Source organism: Suillus subaureus, assembly GCF_016647635.1.
Source record: "Suillus subaureus strain MN1 chromosome Unknown BJ212scaffold_4, whole genome shotgun sequence".
NCBI lineage: Eukaryota > Fungi > Basidiomycota > Agaricomycetes > Boletales > Suillaceae > Suillus > Suillus subaureus.
The window spans coordinates 421,468-443,250 of record NW_024538560.1 but is presented as its reverse complement, the minus strand read 5'-3'; the positions used below and the strand labels follow the sequence as shown (position 1 = coordinate 443,250).

Sequence of the window (21,783 nt, the reverse complement as noted above, 5' to 3'; positions counted from 1 at the left end):
TTCCAGAGCAGCGGTCGCGATGGCTGATCACGAGGCGGCGAGTTGCAATTGTATTATGGTTTGGCGCCGTCATTGAGTTGCTTACACGATTCAGGAGCGCGTGCAGTGGTGCCCGGGACAGCAGAATGCCGTCGCCGAGCCCGTACCCTGAGGAATGAGCATATAAATGATGGCGCGATCGCAGGTTCCAATACCAACTCACTTCTCGTATTATCCTTCTCTCCCCAACAACAAATCTCAATCATCATGTCTGTCCACGGCATCGTTCAAAACGTGAAGTGGCCTGAGCTCGTGCTGACGCCGAAGGATGGCGGGCTCGTCGGCGAGAAATATGGCGGTACCGCGACTCAGAGGGTCAGTAGACAGCTAGAGACGATGTTCTGACCTGGCGCTGACGAGTGATGTCAATAGTGGATCGGGAAGTACAAATGGGACCCAAAGACGCAAGGGTATCTGGGGACGGTCAAGAACGATGGCAGTGGCGATTACTTGGCATGGAACGTAAGCGTCTGCGAGAAGCGGTTCCAATGCGAATCTCACCTTTTTGCGCAAATTTGCAGACGGACACGAAGGCCGTCATGAGCCCCAAGGAGCACTGGTGGCAAGTAGTCTTCCAAGGCGGTCATGTCGGGTGCGAGCAGGCCGTGAATCAAACCAGACCTGTCTACTGACGATGAGGCGCAGATTCCAAGTCCCCCATACTGCGCAGAGCCCTGCAGCTTTCCGTACTTTGCAACTCGAAGCTGATAAATCGGTGACGTGACCCATTGACCGTGGTACCACGCTGTTCCTGACGATCGTTGCAGGTCATCCTCAAGAACCAGGAAGGGACTCTCATCGATGCACAGCTGTGGGATATCTTGGAAGGATGAACCTGTGGTTGAAGGATTTCGTTTAGCTGTCTTGCGAATTAGTATTTTAGTCTAGGTGCTTGTTGACGAACGTGGCATTCAACTGTCACGCAGATTGGGCTGCAGCCCGCTGTTTTTCACGTCTTTTGTGCGAGTATGCATTGTTGTCTGTCGCGGCACACCGTGGTCATGACTGGTACTGTGGGAAGACTGAGAAACACCTTTGGGCAGCACATACTACTGTGACGCTCATGCGATAGGCCGAAATATTCGTAGGGCGAGTCGGACTCCATGTTATCTGAAGGTTGCTGCCAGTAGGCCCGGCTGGCTGGTTGACATGGCTGCTGCAGTGATGATGCGGTGTCAAAATCACTGGAGCCACGAGTCCAACTCTCGCAGGCCAAGCCCTGTAAAATTGGTGAGAGGTGAATGCAGCACTCCACCTGGGATCTGTACGCAGATGTATTCATATGATATGTTGATCAGTGTTTGAACATGATCGACTGATCTCTGTCGCTACCTTGGTTCGATTTGTGACAGTGCCCGCGTCGCGTCACAACCGCACTTGGTTCATTTGTTCAACGCTGTACAACCTGGACAAGCTTTCCATGGCCCAGATCAATGGCATCTGCGCTAGTGTCAAATAGCATGTTAACAAAATTTCCCTCCCCGCTTATCGACGGCTGGCTCGACTCCCAGAACCGCCATCGACCGATGAGTTCGGTGCAAACGTGCCCCCCAAGATACCCAGAGTGACCTATTGTATCGAAACCACTGTCATCGTTCTTGACGTTTGCACTATCATAAGGGGGATTCTGGTTCTGTTGTTAGGTGATATTTCACGGATGGATTCTTAACAATCTATACCTCCTTTATCTTGGAATTCTTCTTATGCGTACGATTGACGCGTGCTTCTACCATCACCGCTGCACCATCAACTCCGTACTGAGACTTGAGTCCTACAGCTACTCAATGGCCATGAGGGAATGAATCAGTATTCTCGTATTTATTTTATCGCGCTATGTCTATATGTACATCGGTATATCGTCGATAAACAAAAGACTATTGATGCAAATCAAAATGACAGTGAGATATCTTGAGTAAGAGCCGAACTTCAAAAGAAAGGATAATCGATAAACGAAAGGCTATTGGTGCAAATCAAAATGACAGTGATATATCTTGACGTTAGAGCTGAACTCCAAAAGACAATACAATATCAATAAACAATAGACTACTCACGCAAGGTAAAAAGGTTCAGCGAAATGTAGCGTTAGAGCCAAATAGTTGAAGAGTTCGACCCTAAACAACTGCCGCGTAATTATTGATAGCGCTCACAAATTAAAGTTCATGATGAGTGTAGGAGCGCAGGAATCGGGGAAACAGCTGGCAGGGGTGCGCTCTCCGGGGAGAATGGTTGCGATGGCACAGGTCGAGGCCCACCATCTGAACCATAATTGGTTTTGGCAGGCGGCGCCTTGAAAGGGTGGCACTCAGTGTTGAAGACATCTAGCGAAAGGTATTAGTCGCTTAGACTAATGGGTTATGTAGCAAAGGCTTACATTCATCAAGTGAGATGTGATTGGGGTCGTCAAAGGTCAAATACCTGTGCATTTTTATGAAGAGTCCGACATTTTCACATGCAGCAATACTCACAGGTACTTGAGGGGCTCGGCGAACCAGAAACTTTCCATGTCATCGATTTTGTCGGAATCCACGTTGTCAACGTCGTAGATACCAGCGTACGCAACAGTTGTGGTGAGGTACTTCTTGAAGTTAACTGTGGCACTAATTGCATTGTTGAAATACTTGGGATCACCAGTTGCACGCCAAGCATAGAAGTTCGACTCAAGGACTTCGGGACGAAGGAAGTAGTCGGGGGCGGTGATATAGAAGCCATGCTCATGATAGAAATCGAGTTGCTCCTGATTAGGAGGAGTGCCACCAGTGTAGTTGCCGTCGCTGGATATATACGCGAAATCTTCAGGGCCAATCCCAGTCCTAGAAACAAGGGATTAGCACAGTGATAGATGTCGGTGGGGGACGTACGCAGTGCTCGCGTATGTGTTCCAGCAGGCATCGGTGAGTTGAAGACCAATCTGAACTAGCGTTGCATTGTTGGTGAGCTTGCCGCCTTGGTTTTACATCAAGCTCAAGCCGCAGGGAGAAGAGGAGAAGATACCTAGAATCCAGTTTCCTCCGTAGAAGCAAGCAAGATGGGACCCCACGTGACGAATTTTTTTGTCGTCGTCGTAATCAGCGAGGTACAACCAGTTATCGACAGTTGAAAACTAACGCGAAGCATAAAGATGTGATGTCACCGAGATAAAGAGGTCTGCATACTCTTAAGAGCTTCTTCACGGAGGTATCAGCGGCGGTCAACCATGCATCGGCATACGAATTGTCGTCGGTATTTGTAAGGCGGGCATATTTGATGAGATACTCGAAGTAAGAGTCAGAACCTCCACCCCATGTCTACAAAGGTGGATTAGGAGGTGCATATATCACAAACACCAGCACTTACCACATACCCACCAACCGAACCACCAGTTTTTGGGTTAATGCCTTGAGCAGGCATACCAGGGAGAGGGGTCGACTGAAGAGCAACGCATCAGGTAAGAACCAACGTCAAAGTTGAAACCCTGCTTACCATGTGAATCATATGTTGCACAGATTTCTCAGCCAGAGTTTGGTACGTGGAATTGCCAGTATATTGACTTAACGTCCAGTTCATTTAAAGAGCTAGACAAGCAAAATGACCCACACACCTGAGGCGATTCCACTCCATGGTAAGCTACGCAGGAGAAATGTCACAATTTGTTCTGCAGTATGCATAATGTACACTCACGGTTCCAGCCTCGGCAATGTTTGACTGCAATTGAAGATGAGTATCATCGAAACTTGGATGTCGATAAACCGCTCACAGTGTCGAGGGTGGGCTGCTGGCTCGAAAAGTCTATGTAACCATACGGAATGGACTGATCCTATAAAAGAGTCAGATCCATTGCGCACATACAAATACCAAGTATGATGATTACCCCAACCCAGGCATAGGCCATTTGATCGGCGAGATCCTGGGCCTTTTCAACCAGAATTGGATACTTTTCCCCACTGAGCTCATACGCACTTAGGAAACCTCCAACATAGCGAATAGTAGTTTCAAACAGACTGTCCCTAATCAGCAAGATAGCTTGAAAGCGAAGATATGGCAGCAAGTTACCTGACGGTATCAGAAGTGTGCGAAATGGCAAAGTCGGTGTTAGCAGTGTGATTGACAGCTTGTTCAAACCAGTCCTGGGGACATTTTGAAATGAGCCGATGTTAGTTCACGTCTCGCATGTGGAAACATACCGTGAGCCCCATAATCCACTACATCACGTGTACACGTGACGACAGCTTTCAGCCACTTGACCTCTCGACGTGGCTGGTTACTCACCATGGTGCCCATAGCGTCAGCAATGGAAGCGCCCCATCCGTTCCGTCCATCAAAGTACGATTCTGAAACGGGCAACAGATCATCATGCCCCCAGGCATACGTCCTGCATGCGGTATGGTGAGTGCAAATAGAAAGAAAGACTATGGTATCGTACTGGTAAGCCTGGTAGCTTGTGACAAAAATCTCCTTGACTTCTGCCTGGTGGAAGGAAGCACTAGGCGGAAGTTGCAAGCCTGGTTTCTGAACTGACTCGGCCTTGACAGCAGATACCGCGAGAGCCGCCAGGAACCAGCGTCTAGAAGACGTCATCACTGGACAGTGTCACAGGAAGCCAGGATGGGGAAGGATGAAGAGTTAGTAGAACATTAGTTGGACAATAAATTTTATAGCCTTGGTGTCATACGTTACTTTCATCACCATCACCGTGATTCGCGAGTCGCACGATGAAGTTCATAAATCTGCATATATGGCAATACAGTAGGAGCGCACGGGCTTCGAGAATTCGCACCGACATCCTTGGACTTCATCACTAGTCGTCAACCAAATTTTTCGGGGACCCGTGATGATCGATCATCCATCGCGATTCGCCGGTATGTGGTTGAAAGAAATGACGGGCGCTGACGAATTCTGACAGCTGGTATGTTGCAAGAACATTTCTGCAGATGGGCTAGTTAGCTAATCTTGAACTACAACTGAAACACTGATAAAATGGTATGATATCTCCCTGCAACACGACTGCTAAAATACAGCAATCCACTGTTAGGCCCCCAACAATCCGCTGGAACTCGCACCCACCTCATCATGCCGAAATGAATTGTTATACATTTGCAAAGACCGGTCGCGTATATTATATCCACCTCCACCACCCGACCCACGCTCCAGGGACACCTTACAAAGCCTTCAAATACAAAGCCGGGTAGAAGCCCCGCTAAGACCTGCCTGGGGACAAAACCTTGTGAAACGGGAAGCGATATGAAGTCGACAGCGGTGTTGTGTGTAATACCCGGAGTCGAGAAAGCCTTGCCAACCGGAATCCATGTGCACGCCTGGATCAGTATTTCCGCAAGTAAATATTGGAAAAACATTATGTTGCTATTTTCTTCCGATTATGTAGAGCTTGCACGGACGTATAGCGGCTGGAGGACCCAGAGTCGGGACATTAACATCCCGTAATTCAATGGGTGGTTCCTGCACAGTGTGAATGTGCAAGGTACGGCCGGTCTAGGTGCAAGCTACCCGTCTCTACACCCTTCATCTGCGATGACCTGCGCGAGTGTAAGGCCCAGGTGAGGTCCACGGTGATCTACCATAATGCATCTACAGTATGAGAGGGCGGCCTGTTTAGTTAGAAATGCATTTATGGTGGGGGGGCAGGGGCAACCACGACAGATATGAGGCTGTGGTCTAGATGTCGTCTTTGAGCTAGCTTGTACAGCGGAGGAAGAGGTTGAGGTCGAGAAAGGGCATGGCGACTGCTGCATAACAGCAAATATGGACTCGACGTCCATGGTCTGTGCTCAGCGTGTGACAGCGGTGAGCAGCAACGGTGGTGTGGCGGGATGTCAGGCGCTGTCAGCCACTAGCAACTTCAAACTCCACCATCTGTGCCAAGCGTGCACCCAGACTTGGTCGCAGACACAGACTAGCCATTCCATACTCGTCCTCGATACAGTGGCAGGAAATCTGGGGATTGGGCAGTTTGTACAGTGAGTCTGCCAGCTGTAGGACGTCTTTCGGAATTTTCCGGCCAGTGCACGTCAGCCCGCCATCTTGCAAATATTATCCATCTCTTTCTTTTTTTTTTTTTAGACAAGTGATATGTAATTGTGGCAACTGACGAAGTCTAGTTCTACAAGTACGCACTATAGCGGAGTTCTACGAACTCCGGTCCGAGGAAAAAATGCACTTATGCACACCCATTTTCATGGGGCGTGTGGGACTCATTTACTACCTGGTTGCCTCGTTCGTAGAGGGCCTGGGTGGTTCGATACCCACTAAAACCTCAAGGGCGGTAACCCATCTCTTTCTTTGCCTGGTGTCTCTCGTTACCCGCCAGCTCTTTCTTCGCCTCCGGGGCTCTGGAATAACTTTTTGTCCGCACGAAGCATACAAATCAAGAAGTCCAAGAAGTCACAGTGAGCCTTCGCTACCATCATTCATTCCTCATTATTTTTATCATTTGATTTGTTTATCACGGTATTTATCATTCTATTGTTCGGTTTGTTCATAAATCATCCTTGTAGCTTCTAGTAGAAATTGCATTCAGAGCTGGATGAATAATGCATCATTTTACGACAATAACTTAACGAGGGGAAATTGATGGGGAGCCCGTGGTGTGTTCGTAAGGCGTCAAAGAAAGCGCCAATGGGCACAACTCAGTTGCTGGTGGTGGACTCGGAGTACCATTAGATGGTGAGAATAAACCCACGCCTTGTGTGCTGGCTATCGTTGATGACATACTCGCTGGCTGGGGAGAGGCGGGCACGACGGCAGAATAGGATGAGATTCAGCTGATGATGCAAGACGGCGGGCAGACAGACTTCCAGAAGTTGTTTGTGTAATATTGATCCAAACAATTCTGAAATTCTATCACCGATTGATATATATGATGCATTGGATTCAGACCGCTCCTCGCTTCCTGACTAGGACTCACCTTCCTGAGCTTGCCAATATTTTCTCCGATGACATCGCTACGCACGGCCTTTTACATAGCGCAGAACCCCCCCGTACACACTCCTCTTCCAGATGGCCTGACCGTGCCCTACAGGTCCCTCGCTCTTTCAGCGCTCAGGTCTGCATAGCTTCTACTTTACCAATTGCGTTTCACATGAGGCAAAGAAGGGCTTCAAGTCCTACTCGAATCTCGCATATACAACTCCTTGAACACCTATATTCACATGGCATTTGTCAAGAGTCAGAGCGTCGAGCTTTGTGCAGTGTGCACGGAGGAGGCCCGCTGGCTCTGACACCATATGGAGATGGGTATAGAAAAAGTCCACCCAATAGCGTCCATATATGCTATCATGCTGCTAGCGTGTGGTACGCTTCATTTATCTACCTACTTTATTACTCTGACCACCGTTTCTAGATTTAATCCGAGTCTGAGATGCAGGCACCTCGGTTCTCTCCAACATGCCAAACTTCGCAACCTCATACACACGTTGCACCCGCTGTCGATAACATGTTATTCGAGTCATCCGAAGAAGCCTCCGACATCTTAGAAATCTTCTCCAAAGTTGCATTTCTTGTGTATTAGTTGAACTTGGGCCATAAACTAGACGCGTTGCAGAGGTCAAGCATTTCACGCGACTCATTGTATGTGTTACATCTCCTCAGGCGCCCTCTGAAGAGATCCTGGATGACGGCGGGAACGCGATACTAGCACAGGCTCAAAGTTCGACATCAACATCGACAATCTCCACAACCACTATCACGCGACGCGTCCTCCCAAAATACCGATGAACACTTCTCGAAGAATCAGTCCACGATATTGCAGTAGAGCGCCTCCGGAATCTAAACTTGACAAGCTAAGTCTAAACCGCGAACTGCACCGCGAAGATCTGGAAAAATGGGTGTGGGACTGGATCCAAGGCGTCTTGAGGCTAATATCGGTGAGCATATATACGTCGATCAGATGAGCTAAAAACAAGCCAGTGCCCCACATGGGTCACATCCTCTCCCTCGTCAAACCTGAGAAGCTCTCCTCGTTGATATAGATCAAGCTTAGTTTTAGATGACATGAAAATCATAGACAAGCTTGGATGGATATAGTACAGAGTTGACTTTTCTCCATCAACGCCGTAGACCATGAATACAGCATGACGTGGTAGACAACATCACGGGTGGTATCTCGTGCTTATATGAGTCCGTCATAGCATCAGATGCAATCTGATATCTCCTTCCCCAACAACGTTGCGGAGGTCGCCATAGTAGTGAGCAAAGGGGAGACGCAACAACACAGCATGACGCGATGAACGGGAAAAGTCGACAGAACGCAATGACGTGGTGACCAACATGCTGGCGTGTTAGTAAATATTGTTAATGGGTCCTTATCCCCTTGTACCGTTAACTGACTTCTCAAGCAGCATCACGGTCGCTGGCTACATTCCCCAACTGCTTAACAATGACGGCGACAACCTCTCCCCCGAGCTCTGAATCTCGCCTCTCCAGTGATTCGAGAACATAATCCACACTTGTACTCGAGATCATCTTCTGGAGCAATCTGCATATGCCTCTTCGTGCCTTTAACAGGGATGGGAAGGAACTCGAAACAGTATATGTCGTTGATGACAAGATCATCACTGGCGAGTGTTGCGGAGAAACCGCAGTCGGGGTAGCGGGGGAAAACTTGGTCAAAACCAATTTCCGCAGCTTCGCATCATCAATGGCATTGATCGAATCCATTTCTTCTCGGGCACTGGGCATGTCAAAGAGCGGCATGCCGTAAGTGGAAAGGCATGTCATTGCCGCCCATGCAGGCGATGAGGCTCTCGACAAACAGATGTTGTTTAGCAGGGCTACAACATACTTCCATGAGACTCAGTGGCAAAAGGATGACATATGCCGCTTCCTTATCGTCAGAATAATTGTAGTTTAGTCCACCGCCAGTCGAAGTCTTCTGGCGAATGGGAATTGGCTGTCCAGATTCCAGGAAAACTGGTTACTCCCCAAGTGGTTAGGGTGCCGAGATACACGGGCAACAGTGAGCGTGAAGCGCAGTACATCTGCATTCAACAATTCCCGGGGATGATGTTGTTCGGATGACTTCACTCGCGAATAAATCTTCCTGCATCTTATGAAACACGTCGTAGTCTCTTCTCCTGCGGCCAAGAAATTCACCACGACCAGGATATACCTGAAGAACGCGGCCACACTGGTATAGATGACTCGGAGCAATTATGCAAGCTGAGGCCTTCTCCAATGATGGTATAGTTTGCCTATCGAAGCCAACACAGCTGAGGTAGCGTGTCTGAGATGTCAAGATCCAAGGGTCATTCGACCTGCGGAACAAGGCTGGCAGCGGCGAGAAATACTTCAGGGTCCGTAGATGTCTCAAGCAGCCACTTGATGCTAGGTGCATCGAGATCGCTGGTGGCCCGGGGTATGACAGGGAGGGTGAGGGCGCATTCATCCTCCGACGAAATATCCAAATTCAGGTAAGGCAATTGTGTTTCTGGGTTCATGGGCTTTGTCGAAAAGCGCGGAACAACACAACGCAGCCAATTATGAAACGTAGTGAATAACTGCCGGAGATATTGTCGTGCGAATGTGCCAACCGTATGTACAGGTCCTGGGAACTGAAATGAGCACAGAGTATCTCTGCAAAAGTAGATAAGAACGCCACCTCTAAATAGTTCAGACAAACGGCTCCATCTCGATCTGATGATACCAAGCAATCGTTGCAGCACGCCTGGCATGAAATAGTCAAAACCAGTGCACATGGAAGAATGTATGACCCACTGTGCAGTGACGTTGTGAGCTGCTGGAAACAACAGGAGACTCGTTTGGACACCACCGTCAGTGAGTAGAACAGAAATCTGAAGACTGTTGTTGCGATGATGACCCAGGCGATGCTCGACTGCTCGTACCATATATTGGCGCCGAGAACGATCCCAAAGAGAAGAAGGGAGATCTGAAGCGGGACGGGAAAGGACTGCACGACAGCTTCAAAATACCATGTGATGCGGCCGTGGAAATTCTCTTACCTTCGCTTCCCTCGTTCCTCCTGTGAGCCGCGACCATACCTGTTCGACTTGTAGTACCCGAGCCACTGCTTGCCTAGTACAACCCCGAATGCTGCTAGCAAACTCATGGACAAGCTTGCATATGCGGCCATCTGGATCCTCGCAGCCGACGACCACGTAGATGCTGGGTCTGCGGGCATGGAGCCCACTTCAGCGAGGTTGTCGAGCCCCATCTGCACGAGTTGCTTCAAAAGGGCATTCGTTGTGTCGCTGGGGTCGGGCCTGAGATTGGACTCCATTGCGACAATGAAAGACGTGCTGACAGCTGAGAAAAGACCAGACTGATTGAATATCAGTCTCAAAACTGATCTCAGACAAGCACACTAAACCTACGAAGAACAAGACAATGTCCATGTCGTTGGTGTATCGCTCGAAGAACTCGCCGTCGTGTTCCTCTGCGACTCGTTTGTACACAACCCAGAAACGAGACCGTCTGTCCTTTCCAATCTTTGACACAATGGTCGAATCCTCGAGAACATCTAAAACTTACTTTATGACATTTGCTCTGCGCATAGGATGTAGTCAGTTGTGATCGCTCGGCTTATTTTTCGCTCACAATTCGCTTAGAGTTGGTCAATCCTTCTCCGCCACGACCTTTTCCGCCTCGCTGAGACGATTTAGGAGTTTATTCAACATCATCATTGATAGGAACTTACGGAGGTAAATCGCAGTCCGGTGCAGCATTGGAAGTAATTTGGGTTCTAATGGTCGGAGAAGCCCTGTGTACGAGCTGCAGTTCTGGTGAAGAGCGACACAGAAGCACCGGGGCAGAAACACTTACATCCCTAATGGCAACCCCGCCGAAGGTTCACCATTTATATTCACCCTGTCTGGCTGTTAAATGGGTGACCAAGACCAGGAAGCTGCAACTTACTCCTCAATGGTCACTACGGTGTCATCTATATTAGACCACAAGCACAGCGGGAGTCTGAGCGGACAGAGATAAGCAGTGGTACACAGCAAGCCACTTAGGCAGTTGCTACTCATCACGAATGGCATGTACTTGAGAGCGTTGACGACGAGTGCTCGTGACTGCAGGACCAGTCTCTAAATATAGTCAGACCGAATGCAGAAGAAAGTATAGTTTGCGAAACTTATGTCAATGTCCCGAGTTGCTGACCTCCCTCGACAGAAACTTTAGCTATATGAAACGGCCACTTTAAGTTAAGCTGACATTCCGATTTATGTTTCAAATACGTTCAGTGCGAGTCGCGTGCGAGCGCCGTGACCATTTACTCGAGACAGATGTGCACTTACCCATAGGGTGGTGGTGCTTTTCCATGCCCAGCACCCACTCAGCGTCCTCCCCATTTCTGCGTTTGCCGGCTTAAAGCACTTGGTATTCCGAGCCGCGTTCCGCGTAAAGTTGCAACATCATCATGATGCGTCCATGGGTCTGCTTGTTCGTAGAACCGAACCTATGGTCCGGCGTTCTTGGTTCTCCAAGTCAGAATTTACTAGAGAACGGAACTGAACCGGACCCATCCATACTATCATTATACTAGTAAAAGGCAACGAGGGCTAGAGTGAGCGCGTTAACATCAAGCCAGACATGCACATGGCCGGCCTGGCCATCCAATGCGCGGCTGATGCGCGCTGGCCTAAAACTCTTGGAAGACGCTAACATAGACCTGCACGCAGACTTTCACGCCGCGGTGGGCTCTGCGTCGAGTCCATATAGACTGCCCAATTCCTGGATGTCCTCTAGCAGTGGCGGCTGCTAGCTGGTGAAGCGGACGATCGACCAGCAAAGACAGAGGAATTAATGATATGGCTAGCCTAGTAGTAACAGAACTCAGTGGTACGAGTAATAATGATTAGCATTCTTTCAACGAGGGTGAAGATCCACCGTAACTGAGTACTGAATATTTGATCCACTGAATCACCAACTTGAGCTCTCGACTTCCTCTTTTGCCTTGAAGGTGCGATTATTTTCGAATTGATTTTTCAGTCTGACTCTGCTTGAGTGATGTGGAAGAAGAATTCAAGGAGCTTGACAGTTTTAATCTGACTGGTAAGCACGGCGAATGCAATGACTGAAGACAAGACAAATTCAAAATCCGCCGGGTATGCCGAACTAGTACGCGAAACGGGACGCATCATGGACTTTTTCAATTCTCAAGCCAGACACCCATGCTACCCATAATATGGACGGAATAACAATCTCTATTCTATCCGGTCGGCCGTCTGCGTACTACGGGAGGCTACATGCCGTATAACGGCATTGTCCAATGTTCAGCTTATGTAGGTGAGCATGATAAAGCAACTGGTTTGCAGTAAAACAATAATTGGTTGATACAGCACCTAAGAATCAAATACGGGAAGCCCGATTAACAGGATGTACATCGATTGCCCTGCCAATGGGAGAATGCGCGAGTTCGTCGTCAAATGCACACAGAAAGATGAAGCACCGCAATTCAGTCTAGATATCCCACCCGCCATGTCTCGCCTCCTCCAGCAGAACAGCGCCTTTCGGATTGAGATCGATACCTTCAGCCGTCGCATCTGCCATAAACCGATCAAAGACTTTGAAGGCACCGCTTATGCTCCCCTCAGGGATCCAGCTAGCTTGCGTGATCGGGTACCTACAGACGCGAGTATCAAGCCACGAAGCCAGCAAGTTGTTATAAAGAAGAGAACGCACCCCTCCCATTTCACCAAAAACAGGTACCCAGCTTCTCCGATGGTTTTCCGCCCGACTAGGCGCTCGATGACAAACTCCTCTGCATCGAGTTGGGTGAGTGAACAATCTGGACGGGCACATCTTTCAGCGTGCCTGCGCGGGGTCTGGCGTTTTGCGCCTAGAAAATCAATCATAGTTGATCATATCAGGCAGCTGGATGGCATGAACACCTACTCGAGATACTGAAAAATTGGATTTAATTCATTGAAGGCAGGAGGCACGAATCTGTTGAACACGTACCAGCATGGCGGACAGATAAAGACAGAATCTTGCTCCTCCAAGCGAGGATCTCCCTCAGAAAAACCAGCGCAGCCAAAGTGATACCACAAGTCGCAGCTGCACGAACTCAGGGATGTCCATAGGATGAAATGACTAAAGGATACTGACTTATCACACTGTACGAACTGACGCTGAAACGACCCATCTTGTTCGCTCTTTGCAGGCCACTGACACATCTGAGTTTCGTCCTTAATAACCAGTGACTTGGACTTTCTCTTCTGCGGTCGCCGCGACTTGGGCTTTCCGTTTCTCTCGGACTGCTGAACGTTCTTCTGGGCGCTGGCTTGGCTCGCCTTCCAGCTTAGAGGTCGCGCCCGCTTTCCGCGCGAAATTGAATCCTCCCAGGGCTCACTGGCATTTACAGCTAGCCTTGACTTTGTCATCTCCGAGGTGGTCACGAAGGTCTGCGCTGGCTCGTTGTTCGTCGTCGTGCCAATGACACTGGCACTGTCTACTTCTATCGGTGCTGAAATGCTCTTGACTTGGAGTGACATCACGTCCTCCGTTGATTCGGAAGGATCAGAGGATTGGGGCATTGGATTCCCCGCACCTTGACATTGGAGCTGATGGGCTAGATAAGTGAAGGAAGAAGTCGCGTTATCTGTGCTGAATGATGTGGCATCCATATCTTCATGGAACCTAGTTTTCTTTTTTGACGGCCGTGACTGGTTCGCTGACTCCAATGGCTCGAGCTTACGCTTGAGCTCTGAGATCATGATTTTGCGTGGATCCTTCTTTGCGAGCATAGAGAGCTCTTCGATGGATGCGCCTGGCCCGCCTCTTAACTCACCAGACTGCAGCGATCTCAACAACATCTTCCGCCGCAGTACTGATACTGAGGACCCCGAGCGTGCTCTGCACTGGTGCACACCGAGGTCTTCGTCTGAATCGAGGTTCTCTGTTCTGCGTAACTCCACCCCAATTTCATCTTGCCCCTCCTCGTGCCCAGCATCGATTTCCTCTTGCAGTATCGGCGGAGACTCCCCTAACGAGGACTCCCCCAGCGAGGACAGTGGGGAGAGTGACCTGAATAGGTGTAAGAGAGATGATGGCAACGTGCTAGGGGGTGGGGTAGCGAAGGTGGGGGGAGAATGGACGGAACGCGCGTGTTCAAGTGGGGCTGAGGGCTCGGCAGATGTACTGGTTTCGGATTCGACATCTGCTGGATGATCAATGGTCACTGCAGGTTCGTGCTCCACATGCATCTCTGAAGGTTCTTGCTCCAGGTCCTCAGTATACGTACTTCTTAGAGCAGACGTGGCTCCATCGGTGCAGGCGTTCATGAAATCGATAAACGTCGTAAAAATATCGTCCACGCCATCAAGAATCTCCGTTGGTTCCTGTAAAGGAGGCCCGTCTCCTTGGTCTTGGACTCCTTGACACGACGCCTCCGATTCTGACTGTAAAGGCAAACACACAGAAAAACCCTCTGGGGAGGACGGAAAAGGCGGGGATCCGCTCTCTGCTGAAGGAGACAGGGCTGTGAGCGCTGCGGCGACAGCTTCTTCATCTCGAAAGAGAGAATCGGCAGGTGTTTCTTCGCGGCAGTCTTCAGCGTGGAGATCTTCATACTGGTCCAGGTAATCAGCATTGAGGCATGTCAGATTCGAGGGAGTCGGTTTCCGTAGCTCAGAGAGAACAGGTTCAGGCTGCACGATGCCTTCTGAGTCTGCAAGTTGTTCTGGACGGTGATCTTGTGAGCAAGGGTCTCGCGTATCTGCTGGCTTGGGTGTGTCGTTTGGCGTGAACGAAACATCAGAGCGCTCTCCTGCTGACTTGAAGGATTCTTTGAGCGTCCCATCGATCCCCCCACCCTCATACTCTATCTGCAAGCTCTGCTCTCTCTCACATTCTCCAGAGTCATACCCAGGTTCATTTGGGCTATCAAGTCCCGAATCGCCTGATCCCCCAGTATCAGGTGTGTGGCCAGGCCGCAAACCCTCCTCTAGACTTGAACCACCGAAGTCCTCGTTTACTTCCCCATACTCATCCGTCCACATGTGTCCTGAGCCACGAGGCTCTCCATCCTGGTACATCCCAGCTGCACCCAAACCATGCCACAGCGGAAGTACGTGCCCATGTATAAGTCTCTGCAGCGCATCCAAGTCGATTGCGTGTGATGGACTTTTTGAGGTTGCTCTGGGAGCTGACTCAGTAGCTTTTAGCTCTCCTCTAAACTCTTTAGGATGTGCCTCCGACGCAGGCAGTGGGATTTCTGGCTCTATTCCCGATCCTTCAGGTTGCGCCTCAAGCATGTGCGGAGATGCTTCTGCATTAGCTTCAAACGACCGCGACGGCTGATCTGATTCGCCGCAGGGTCGATCCAAGCACATGCGCGGTGAGTCAACGGTTGTGCTTTGGTCCTGCACCTCAAAAACAGAGACCGGGACTTCTTTCTCTACTCCTGGCCCTTCAAGTTGTGCGTCAAGATGAGGAGATGCCTCTGCATTCGCACCAAGTGATGGTGACTCGCTGGAAGACGTATCAAAGCACATGCGCGATGGATCAGCGATTGTACTTTGATTTTGCGTCTCAAGCGTAGACAGCGGGGCTCCCAGTACTTCGGGTTGCGCCTCCGGCGACGGGGTACCAATCTCGCCTGAAGACGAATTCAAGCATGTACGCAATGAACCAGCAGCCGTACTTTGATCCCGGGTTTCCTCAGTGCTCTGCTCTTGGGAGTCCATACTCTGGTTGCGACGCTCATAATGTTCATAGTGTCGCATTTCACAGTCCACACACGGTCCCTCACAATCTGTATCTCCCCCGATGTTCTTGTAAACCCGCGGAAGGATGTGGCACGACGCAGTCGCGTGCGCTTGTGCGAGCGTAGAGGTCGGGGTTGGGGGTGGGCTAGCAAGGTGCATGTTCACAGTGCGAGCAGAAGATGAAGGTGATGATGAAGGTGGAGTGGGAGCGATGGGAGCGATTCTAGAGGCAGGGGATGAAGCGTTACAGTTAGACGAGCCTGAATTTGATGAAGAAGGTGAGGTTAACGTAGACGTGAAATGTGATGGAGTAGGGTTAGATCTGGAGTCGAGTGAACGAGATGCAGGTAGAATGGAGGTGCGTGCAGGTTTGTGAATTGGATTGGTAGACGGGGGCGCAATGGGGTTTAATAATGAGTTTGGGAAGGCGCGGAGTGACGTCGTGGCCACGTTTTGATCAGGACCATCCCGTCCTGGTTGTGGGCCCGTCCGAGACCTGGAGTTCGGGTCGTTCGCCCAGCTGAAACTTTCCTCGAGCGGGATTTCAGGAGATGGGGTTGGCAGTGGTGACGAGATATCAGGCCCATTTATGGAGACCCTGGCGTGCAAGGTAGTAGGAGCCGCTGAACGAGAGGAAACGTCGGCTATTGCAGGAGATGAGATATGGTTAAAAACACCAGGGGACATCGTAGGGCCCGGAGAAGCTCTAGACTCTGTGCTCCCGGGTGAGCTGGAATCGCGCTGAAGACTGTGGATATACGCTTGCGAGCGAGCGAATACTGTTGGGTGGTTTAGTTAGTTCGCTAGATCAGATGATTGTATGGACCAGATATATGCGGGTAAATGAACAAAAAGATGAGACATGGAAAATTCTATGTCTGTCCATGGATACTTGTCAGGGCGGGTAAGGAAGAGAAAGATCTTTTGAAGTAATTAGGAAGAAAAACTTACCCGGAGTACGACACGAGTTTTTGGCTGCGGGTATGTGTACAGGAGATCATCAGGCGAAATGATAATTCGTGGAGAAGTCGACGGTGATGAAGTGGTGTGCACCCCGGTAATATGTGAATGAACGCCAGTCAAAGTAGTCGAAATGCATGAGGTGTTGAGACAAGGTGGTATTTATAATCTCAGTATGAGATGATAATTAGAAAACGAGATACATACGATTCATGTTCCAGCTAGCAGGGGCGAGTGTCTCAGGAGAGCGCTGCAGGGGAGGAAACCAAGGCCGAAATTCCAATAGACATGGTGGTGGTGCGCTGGCAGGAAGAGGTTCATCTGTACTCGTCGATGTGTCCAAGTATTCTGAAGCCTGGTGCATCAGCCTTCATGATCAACCGATAATAAAAGACGCACTTTTTTGAAGTGGAGGAAATGGCGTACGTGCGGCAGTGCTTGCGTTGCAGCACACTACAGAGTGACCTATTCAGCAAAGGGGAGATTCAAGTGAATCAGAATGCAAAGTCAAAACAAGGCTTACAGGAAGCTGTGTCCAATCTAGAGACATGTGCAAGTAAGTCGTTGATCGCACTATTCATCGTTGCTAACCGACGAACTATACCCCCCTCCGATTGTAAAATATCTAAATCCACATCCCCCCCCTCCTTTTTCTTCTTCCTCTTGCCGCGATTACCACAAAGTACACCTTCCAAAGCATTGACGGTTGTGCCCAGTTCATTCAAGTCCTTTGAGATTTTTTTCTGCTCCTCGAGAGAGGCCTCCGCGGACTGGAGGATTGCCTTGACATCTGCATATAGATGCTGCAGTGAAATGTTGGATGTGATCGTTGTCTGCTGAAAGATCGGCGCCGCAGAGGCGGATGAAACTGGCGTAGATGAGATCGGTGATGATATATAGCTTGATCCAGAAGCAGACTGAGAAGGTACCACTCGAAAGTTGTCAGAATAGTACTGCGTCCACGGGTTTGACATGGTGGTCAGTTGGGATACGATATCATGAAATCGATCTAAATGATTGAAATAATGACTACGTACAATCGACTCTTACAAATGTAATAGAAGCCACCGATATCTGATCAGAACTTCCAAGCGATCAGTTCTGCAAGCCTCACGTGACTCCTCCAACCAGCTAGAGTCTATGTACTACTTAGTAGTAGAATCGACGTTATGGATGACGGTCCTGGATGGAGTGGATCTGGAGTTTGGTCAGATCACAATTGAATCCTGGTTATGCATAAAAGTTGTCGTGTTGCATTCCGGATCCTCAGAGAGGCGCAGAAGTGGACAGGAGTGGACATCATCAATAGTATGAATGAACCGACAATAAGTATTGTTTGGAGATCGCTGCGGACTAGTATGACTAGTTTGAGCTCAGCGTCGTGAACAGTGATGAACACCATAGGAGGCGAGACCGTGTGATACCGCGACCGAGGCTGTTGTCGAGAACATACTAGAACAAGCAGTAGCCTAAGCAGTCTCACGGCGTAGTGCTCCAAGAACTTGTCAGTGACTCACCATCATCATCTTCAGCTCTCGAATTTCTACCGTCGTGTATGTCCAACTTTAGCGGGCTCCCTCTACTCAGCGGTCCTCCACCAGCGCCTTCCACAGATCGTGCGCAGAATGCATGCAGGAAATGTAACAAGGAATTCATTATCATCTTTACACGCTCAACTCGTTGTAATCATTGTGGTCAGTTACACCTGCGAATACATTAGTGACTAGATTGGTTAATTCTTTCGACGCGGCAGGCTACTTGTATTGTGCTAGCTGCGCAGACTACCCGGCGCTCATGCCCCGCCATGGTGCAGCATCTGGCTATGACCAAGTTCACGTTTGTGCATTCTGTATCGAGCTTCTTAACAGTGCGTCCCATACTTTCTAGTACCAACGTCCCGATCTGATGTCTTGTATTCAGTAACAGCTTCTAGTAGAACCCAGCTCAAGTCCCTGCCGCTCTCCACCCTTCGCCGCTATGTCAACGCATACGATATCTCCGTCAAAGGCCCTATCGATAAGAATGACCTCGTGGATGCCATCATCGTTGCAAAGGTGCTTTCCGTTCCACCCTGGTCCATCGTTGTATCGCTGACTTCTCCCAGACACCAACAGGAACCCTCCCGTCCTCAAACGAATCCTTCTACCGTACCCATCGTGTCCCAAAACACTGTTCATCGCGCCCTCGTGGGCTCTTTAGCACCCGTCCTCCACCCCCAACTCACCAACAAACATCCACATCACTACCACCCGACTTCCCCCGCCCTGACCTTGACCCTGAGCCAGCACCATACAGAACGTATACCTCCAACTCCACAAGACAGCGCCAGACACCCCCTACGCCTCCCCCGCCTCAGCCCTCTCCACCTCAACCACAGCCACGATTCAGGACAGCCTCGCAGCCACAAACGCCGCCTCGATCAGCGCCCCACTCCAGTCGACGCCCGTCTCCAACATCTACTGCCAGCACACCTACGCGTCCATCAACCGCACCTCGCTCACCACCTCAGCCGTCCACGCCACAGCCCCCGCCTCCGCTTTCTGCTCTCCTTGCGATGTCCACATCGTCCCTCTCCCGATTACCCATCCACACGCTGAAGCAGATATTGTATGAGGCACGTGTGCGTCTGCCTGCTGACCTCCTTGAGAAGGGGGAACTCGTGGCACGCGTTAGTACCTGGTTGGAGGAGGAGAGAACGGCGGCGGAGGAAAGAGATATCATGGAAAGGGAGGAGAGGGAACAAGAAGAGAGGGAAAGGCGAGAGAGGGAAGAACAAGAAGAGAGAGAGAGGGTTGAGGCCGAAAGGTCAATTATGGAGACAGAGCTAGCCGAGCCAGAAGACGACCACATGCATGACTTTGCTGAGAATGCCGAGACACATGACGAGTCGCAGCAACATCCTCCGCCGCCTTCCACTTCTCCACCACCGTCACCACCTAGGATGACGCTTGCAGAACGTTCTGGTTTATGTGTGATATGCCAGGACCAGGAAGCAAATATCGCAATCGTGGACTGCGGGTGAGTGTTCCAAGCTTTGTGCTTGCACACACGGCCTTTGACTAACCATGCCAACAGACACCTAGCGATGTGTCGTACCTGCTCTGATCTAGTACTCGCATCATCTCGCGAGTGTCCACTCTGTCGCACCCGGATCGTCACAGAAGCACGACTTTTACGGATATTCAAGACATAGGCCTACTGTCAAAGTGGCAGATCGAGAACTTTGACTTTTGCTATCACCATGTCCAACCATGGTGTGCTAGATATGCGGATGTCATACTGTGTATTTTTTGTGCGCGCGCAAGATATAGCAATAGGTACCAAGTGAAACTTGGGAACTTGGGCTTGTCTTGGATGTAACCAATAATCTAACGTTATTGACCCATCTCGTGATGAGCTGTGCCTCGATTCGGGGGATGAGCGCTAGCGCTTGAGCCTTCCTAGTACTATGTGGAAGGCGAACGCACCCAAGCATCGTTAGCAAACTCAGACTTGGTTCAGATAAGCCTGAGACAAAGGCTATATGAGCATAGTTCGTCCTGAGTTATCTTTTCCTGCCGCTTTCTGTTATGCCACACTCATTCCCTTCACGACCATGCAGCCTAAAGGACCTCAGGCTGGTGAGCAACCTGGACGCACGTGTTCGAATTCCTACCCTGAAACAATGCTGTTTCGTGGTTCACTTCGATTCCCCAAATCCCACCGCTTTCAAGCGGCCAGTTATCATGATCAAGCTCTCACACTAGCCCGCGCTATTCTCGACCTCCGGCGAAGGAATCCCTTCATATATCGGAAATCATATTCTGCCACAGTACACATCCGAATTTACGAGACGTCTTGTGCTTGTTGATTCCTTCAACTTCGATGCATGCGTTACCCTGTCACACCGGCCTACACCGCACTGCTGCGTGCTTCTGAGATTTGGCTATAGTGTCTTTCCACAGGTAGCATTCATTTCCGTTTTCTGGAATACCCTGGCGAATTCAAGATCACATTGCGCACAAGATTTTCTTCACCCCCAAACAACAAGATATATTGGATGGGTGACTCATTCTAGTATTGGACTTGCGATGAGCAGTGCAGGCAGTCCGAGTCCCTTCCTGAAATGATCATTAGGTCCGTACAGCATTAATATATGCAGAACGAGTTTGATTTCTCGACCGTCAAGTGCAAGACAGAAAAGTCTTAACAAGTGGCGACTAAGGATGCTATCGTCACGAGATACAACCTGTGTATTCCCGCTACTCACATGCTTCCCTTCCCTCACTCTTCTATTACCTTCAGCTTCGTCGGTTCGATCTTTTCTTCGCCATGTCTTTCGATATGTTGTTAGCTTTCCTTTATTAAAACTTTATAACAATGTAGATTTGAGGGATCTATCTAACATTCAACTCCCTGGGCAGGTTGGGATGCGGGCCTGCAACGCGCTCGCTGCGAACGTCCGCCGGCCATGACTCCAGTAACCCAATACTATCATGTCATATTCGCGCCATTTAATTTTTTTTCAACAGCGACTTAGCCTTAGCGCGGCAGCGCCGCGACGTCACTCAAAATTCAGTGGCGCAACCCACAGCCAGCGCCGTGATTCCCAACGTTACATGAATCATGATGCACTGCAGAGTCTCGAGGTCTTTTCATTGTGAACATCAGTAAACTCACACGCTCTGTACAGAGCTGTACAAGCCCACACAGCGTGCTAGGCCTACAACCTGGTCCCCTTGTGACAGACAGCGGGTTTCCAAAAGCGATTTGGACAGTACTGTACAATTGCTCACAGACATCACAGAATGTCCTGCATGTCCACAACTCGGACACTGGCAGTTGCTGAATGTTTGTAAATTACCTTCCCCCAGTGCTTCCCAGTCCCATAGAGTAGCAGCAGTACACACTCACACTGTCACAGGGAGTTCCAAATAAATCTGATCATATTGTGCGGACAAAAACGTAAACGAACACGGCCCAGCTGGCCAACATGCAGTAGTAATAGTATCCGAGCGACGACGAGAAAAACACGACAAAACTAGTCAAGTACCACCTTCAAGTGAGTGCGCTTCATCTCCAAGCCGCCACGAGAGTCAACCTTCAGGCCTTCCAACCTGCCGTTGGATGGATACGATCAGTGTCA

General features: G+C 49.8%; 8 protein-coding genes across 8 annotated transcripts; 3 read left to right on the top strand and 5 right to left on the bottom strand.

The window, feature by feature from the left end:
- Nucleotides 1-246: 246 nt before the first annotated feature.
- BJ212DRAFT_1296113 (uncharacterized protein) lies at nucleotides 247-872 on the top strand (the record flags this gene model as incomplete). The annotated part of the gene is made up of 5 exons (XM_041332400.1): nucleotides 247-354; nucleotides 412-501; nucleotides 561-631; nucleotides 685-754; nucleotides 807-872. The coding sequence occupies 5 exons, from the start codon at nucleotides 247-249 to the stop codon at nucleotides 870-872; spliced, it is 405 nt and encodes a 134-aa protein (XP_041197552.1).
- Nucleotides 873-1,883: 1,011 nt separating this feature from the next.
- On the bottom strand, nucleotides 1,884-4,593 carry BJ212DRAFT_1532465 (glycoside hydrolase family 47 protein; the record flags this gene model as incomplete). The annotated part of the gene is made up of 16 exons (XM_041341778.1): nucleotides 1,884-2,357; nucleotides 2,411-2,454; nucleotides 2,505-2,849; nucleotides 2,898-2,982; nucleotides 3,031-3,139; nucleotides 3,192-3,323; nucleotides 3,373-3,444; nucleotides 3,499-3,565; nucleotides 3,617-3,642; nucleotides 3,697-3,720; nucleotides 3,773-3,832; nucleotides 3,887-4,016; nucleotides 4,069-4,142; nucleotides 4,200-4,217; nucleotides 4,285-4,387; nucleotides 4,439-4,593. The coding sequence occupies 16 exons, from the start codon at nucleotides 4,591-4,593 to the stop codon at nucleotides 2,197-2,199; spliced, it is 1,605 nt and encodes a 534-aa protein (XP_041197551.1). The 3' UTR covers nucleotides 1,884-2,196.
- Nucleotides 4,594-6,078: 1,485 nt separating this feature from the next.
- Nucleotides 6,079-6,893, top strand: BJ212DRAFT_1324554 (uncharacterized protein). Its single transcript, XM_041334533.1, has 2 exons — nucleotides 6,079-6,696; nucleotides 6,760-6,893. Exon 1 carries the CDS (start codon nucleotides 6,185-6,187, stop codon nucleotides 6,512-6,514), a length of 330 nt encoding a protein of 109 aa, XP_041197550.1. The 5' UTR covers nucleotides 6,079-6,184; the 3' UTR covers nucleotides 6,515-6,696; nucleotides 6,760-6,893.
- A 3,092-nt stretch (nucleotides 6,894-9,985) lies between these two features.
- On the bottom strand, nucleotides 9,986-11,015 carry BJ212DRAFT_1296110 (uncharacterized protein; the record flags this gene model as incomplete). The annotated part of the gene is made up of 6 exons (XM_041332399.1): nucleotides 9,986-10,309; nucleotides 10,362-10,475; nucleotides 10,519-10,533; nucleotides 10,585-10,635; nucleotides 10,810-10,813; nucleotides 10,903-11,015. The coding sequence occupies 6 exons, from the start codon at nucleotides 11,013-11,015 to the stop codon at nucleotides 9,986-9,988; spliced, it is 621 nt and encodes a 206-aa protein (XP_041197549.1).
- Nucleotides 11,016-12,135: 1,120 nt separating this feature from the next.
- BJ212DRAFT_1532451 (uncharacterized protein) lies at nucleotides 12,136-13,805 on the bottom strand (the record flags this gene model as incomplete). The annotated part of the gene is made up of 5 exons (XM_041341777.1): nucleotides 12,136-12,613; nucleotides 12,673-12,815; nucleotides 12,933-13,047; nucleotides 13,099-13,239; nucleotides 13,657-13,805. 5 exons carry the CDS (start codon nucleotides 13,803-13,805, stop codon nucleotides 12,451-12,453), a joined length of 711 nt encoding a protein of 236 aa, XP_041197548.1. The 3' UTR covers nucleotides 12,136-12,450.
- A 2,896-nt stretch (nucleotides 13,806-16,701) lies between these two features.
- Nucleotides 16,702-17,732, bottom strand: BJ212DRAFT_684059 (uncharacterized protein). The gene is made up of 3 exons (XM_041343807.1): nucleotides 17,182-17,732; nucleotides 17,058-17,123; nucleotides 16,702-17,006 (listed from the first exon to the last, which is right to left on the bottom strand). Exons 1-3 carry the CDS (start codon nucleotides 17,630-17,632, stop codon nucleotides 16,846-16,848), a joined length of 678 nt encoding a protein of 225 aa, XP_041197547.1. The 5' UTR covers nucleotides 17,633-17,732; the 3' UTR covers nucleotides 16,702-16,845.
- BJ212DRAFT_1324537 (uncharacterized protein) lies at nucleotides 17,723-18,096 on the bottom strand. Its single transcript, XM_041334532.1, has one exon. It carries the CDS (start codon nucleotides 18,058-18,060, stop codon nucleotides 17,872-17,874), a length of 189 nt encoding a protein of 62 aa, XP_041197546.1. The 5' UTR covers nucleotides 18,061-18,096; the 3' UTR covers nucleotides 17,723-17,871.
- BJ212DRAFT_683996 (uncharacterized protein) lies at nucleotides 17,924-20,016 on the top strand. Its single transcript, XM_041343806.1, has 5 exons — nucleotides 17,924-18,352; nucleotides 18,412-18,525; nucleotides 18,585-18,712; nucleotides 18,763-19,676; nucleotides 19,734-20,016. The coding sequence occupies exons 1-5, from the start codon at nucleotides 18,214-18,216 to the stop codon at nucleotides 19,849-19,851; spliced, it is 1,413 nt and encodes a 470-aa protein (XP_041197545.1). The 5' UTR covers nucleotides 17,924-18,213; the 3' UTR covers nucleotides 19,852-20,016.
- The last annotated feature ends 1,767 nt before the right edge of the window (nucleotides 20,017-21,783 follow it).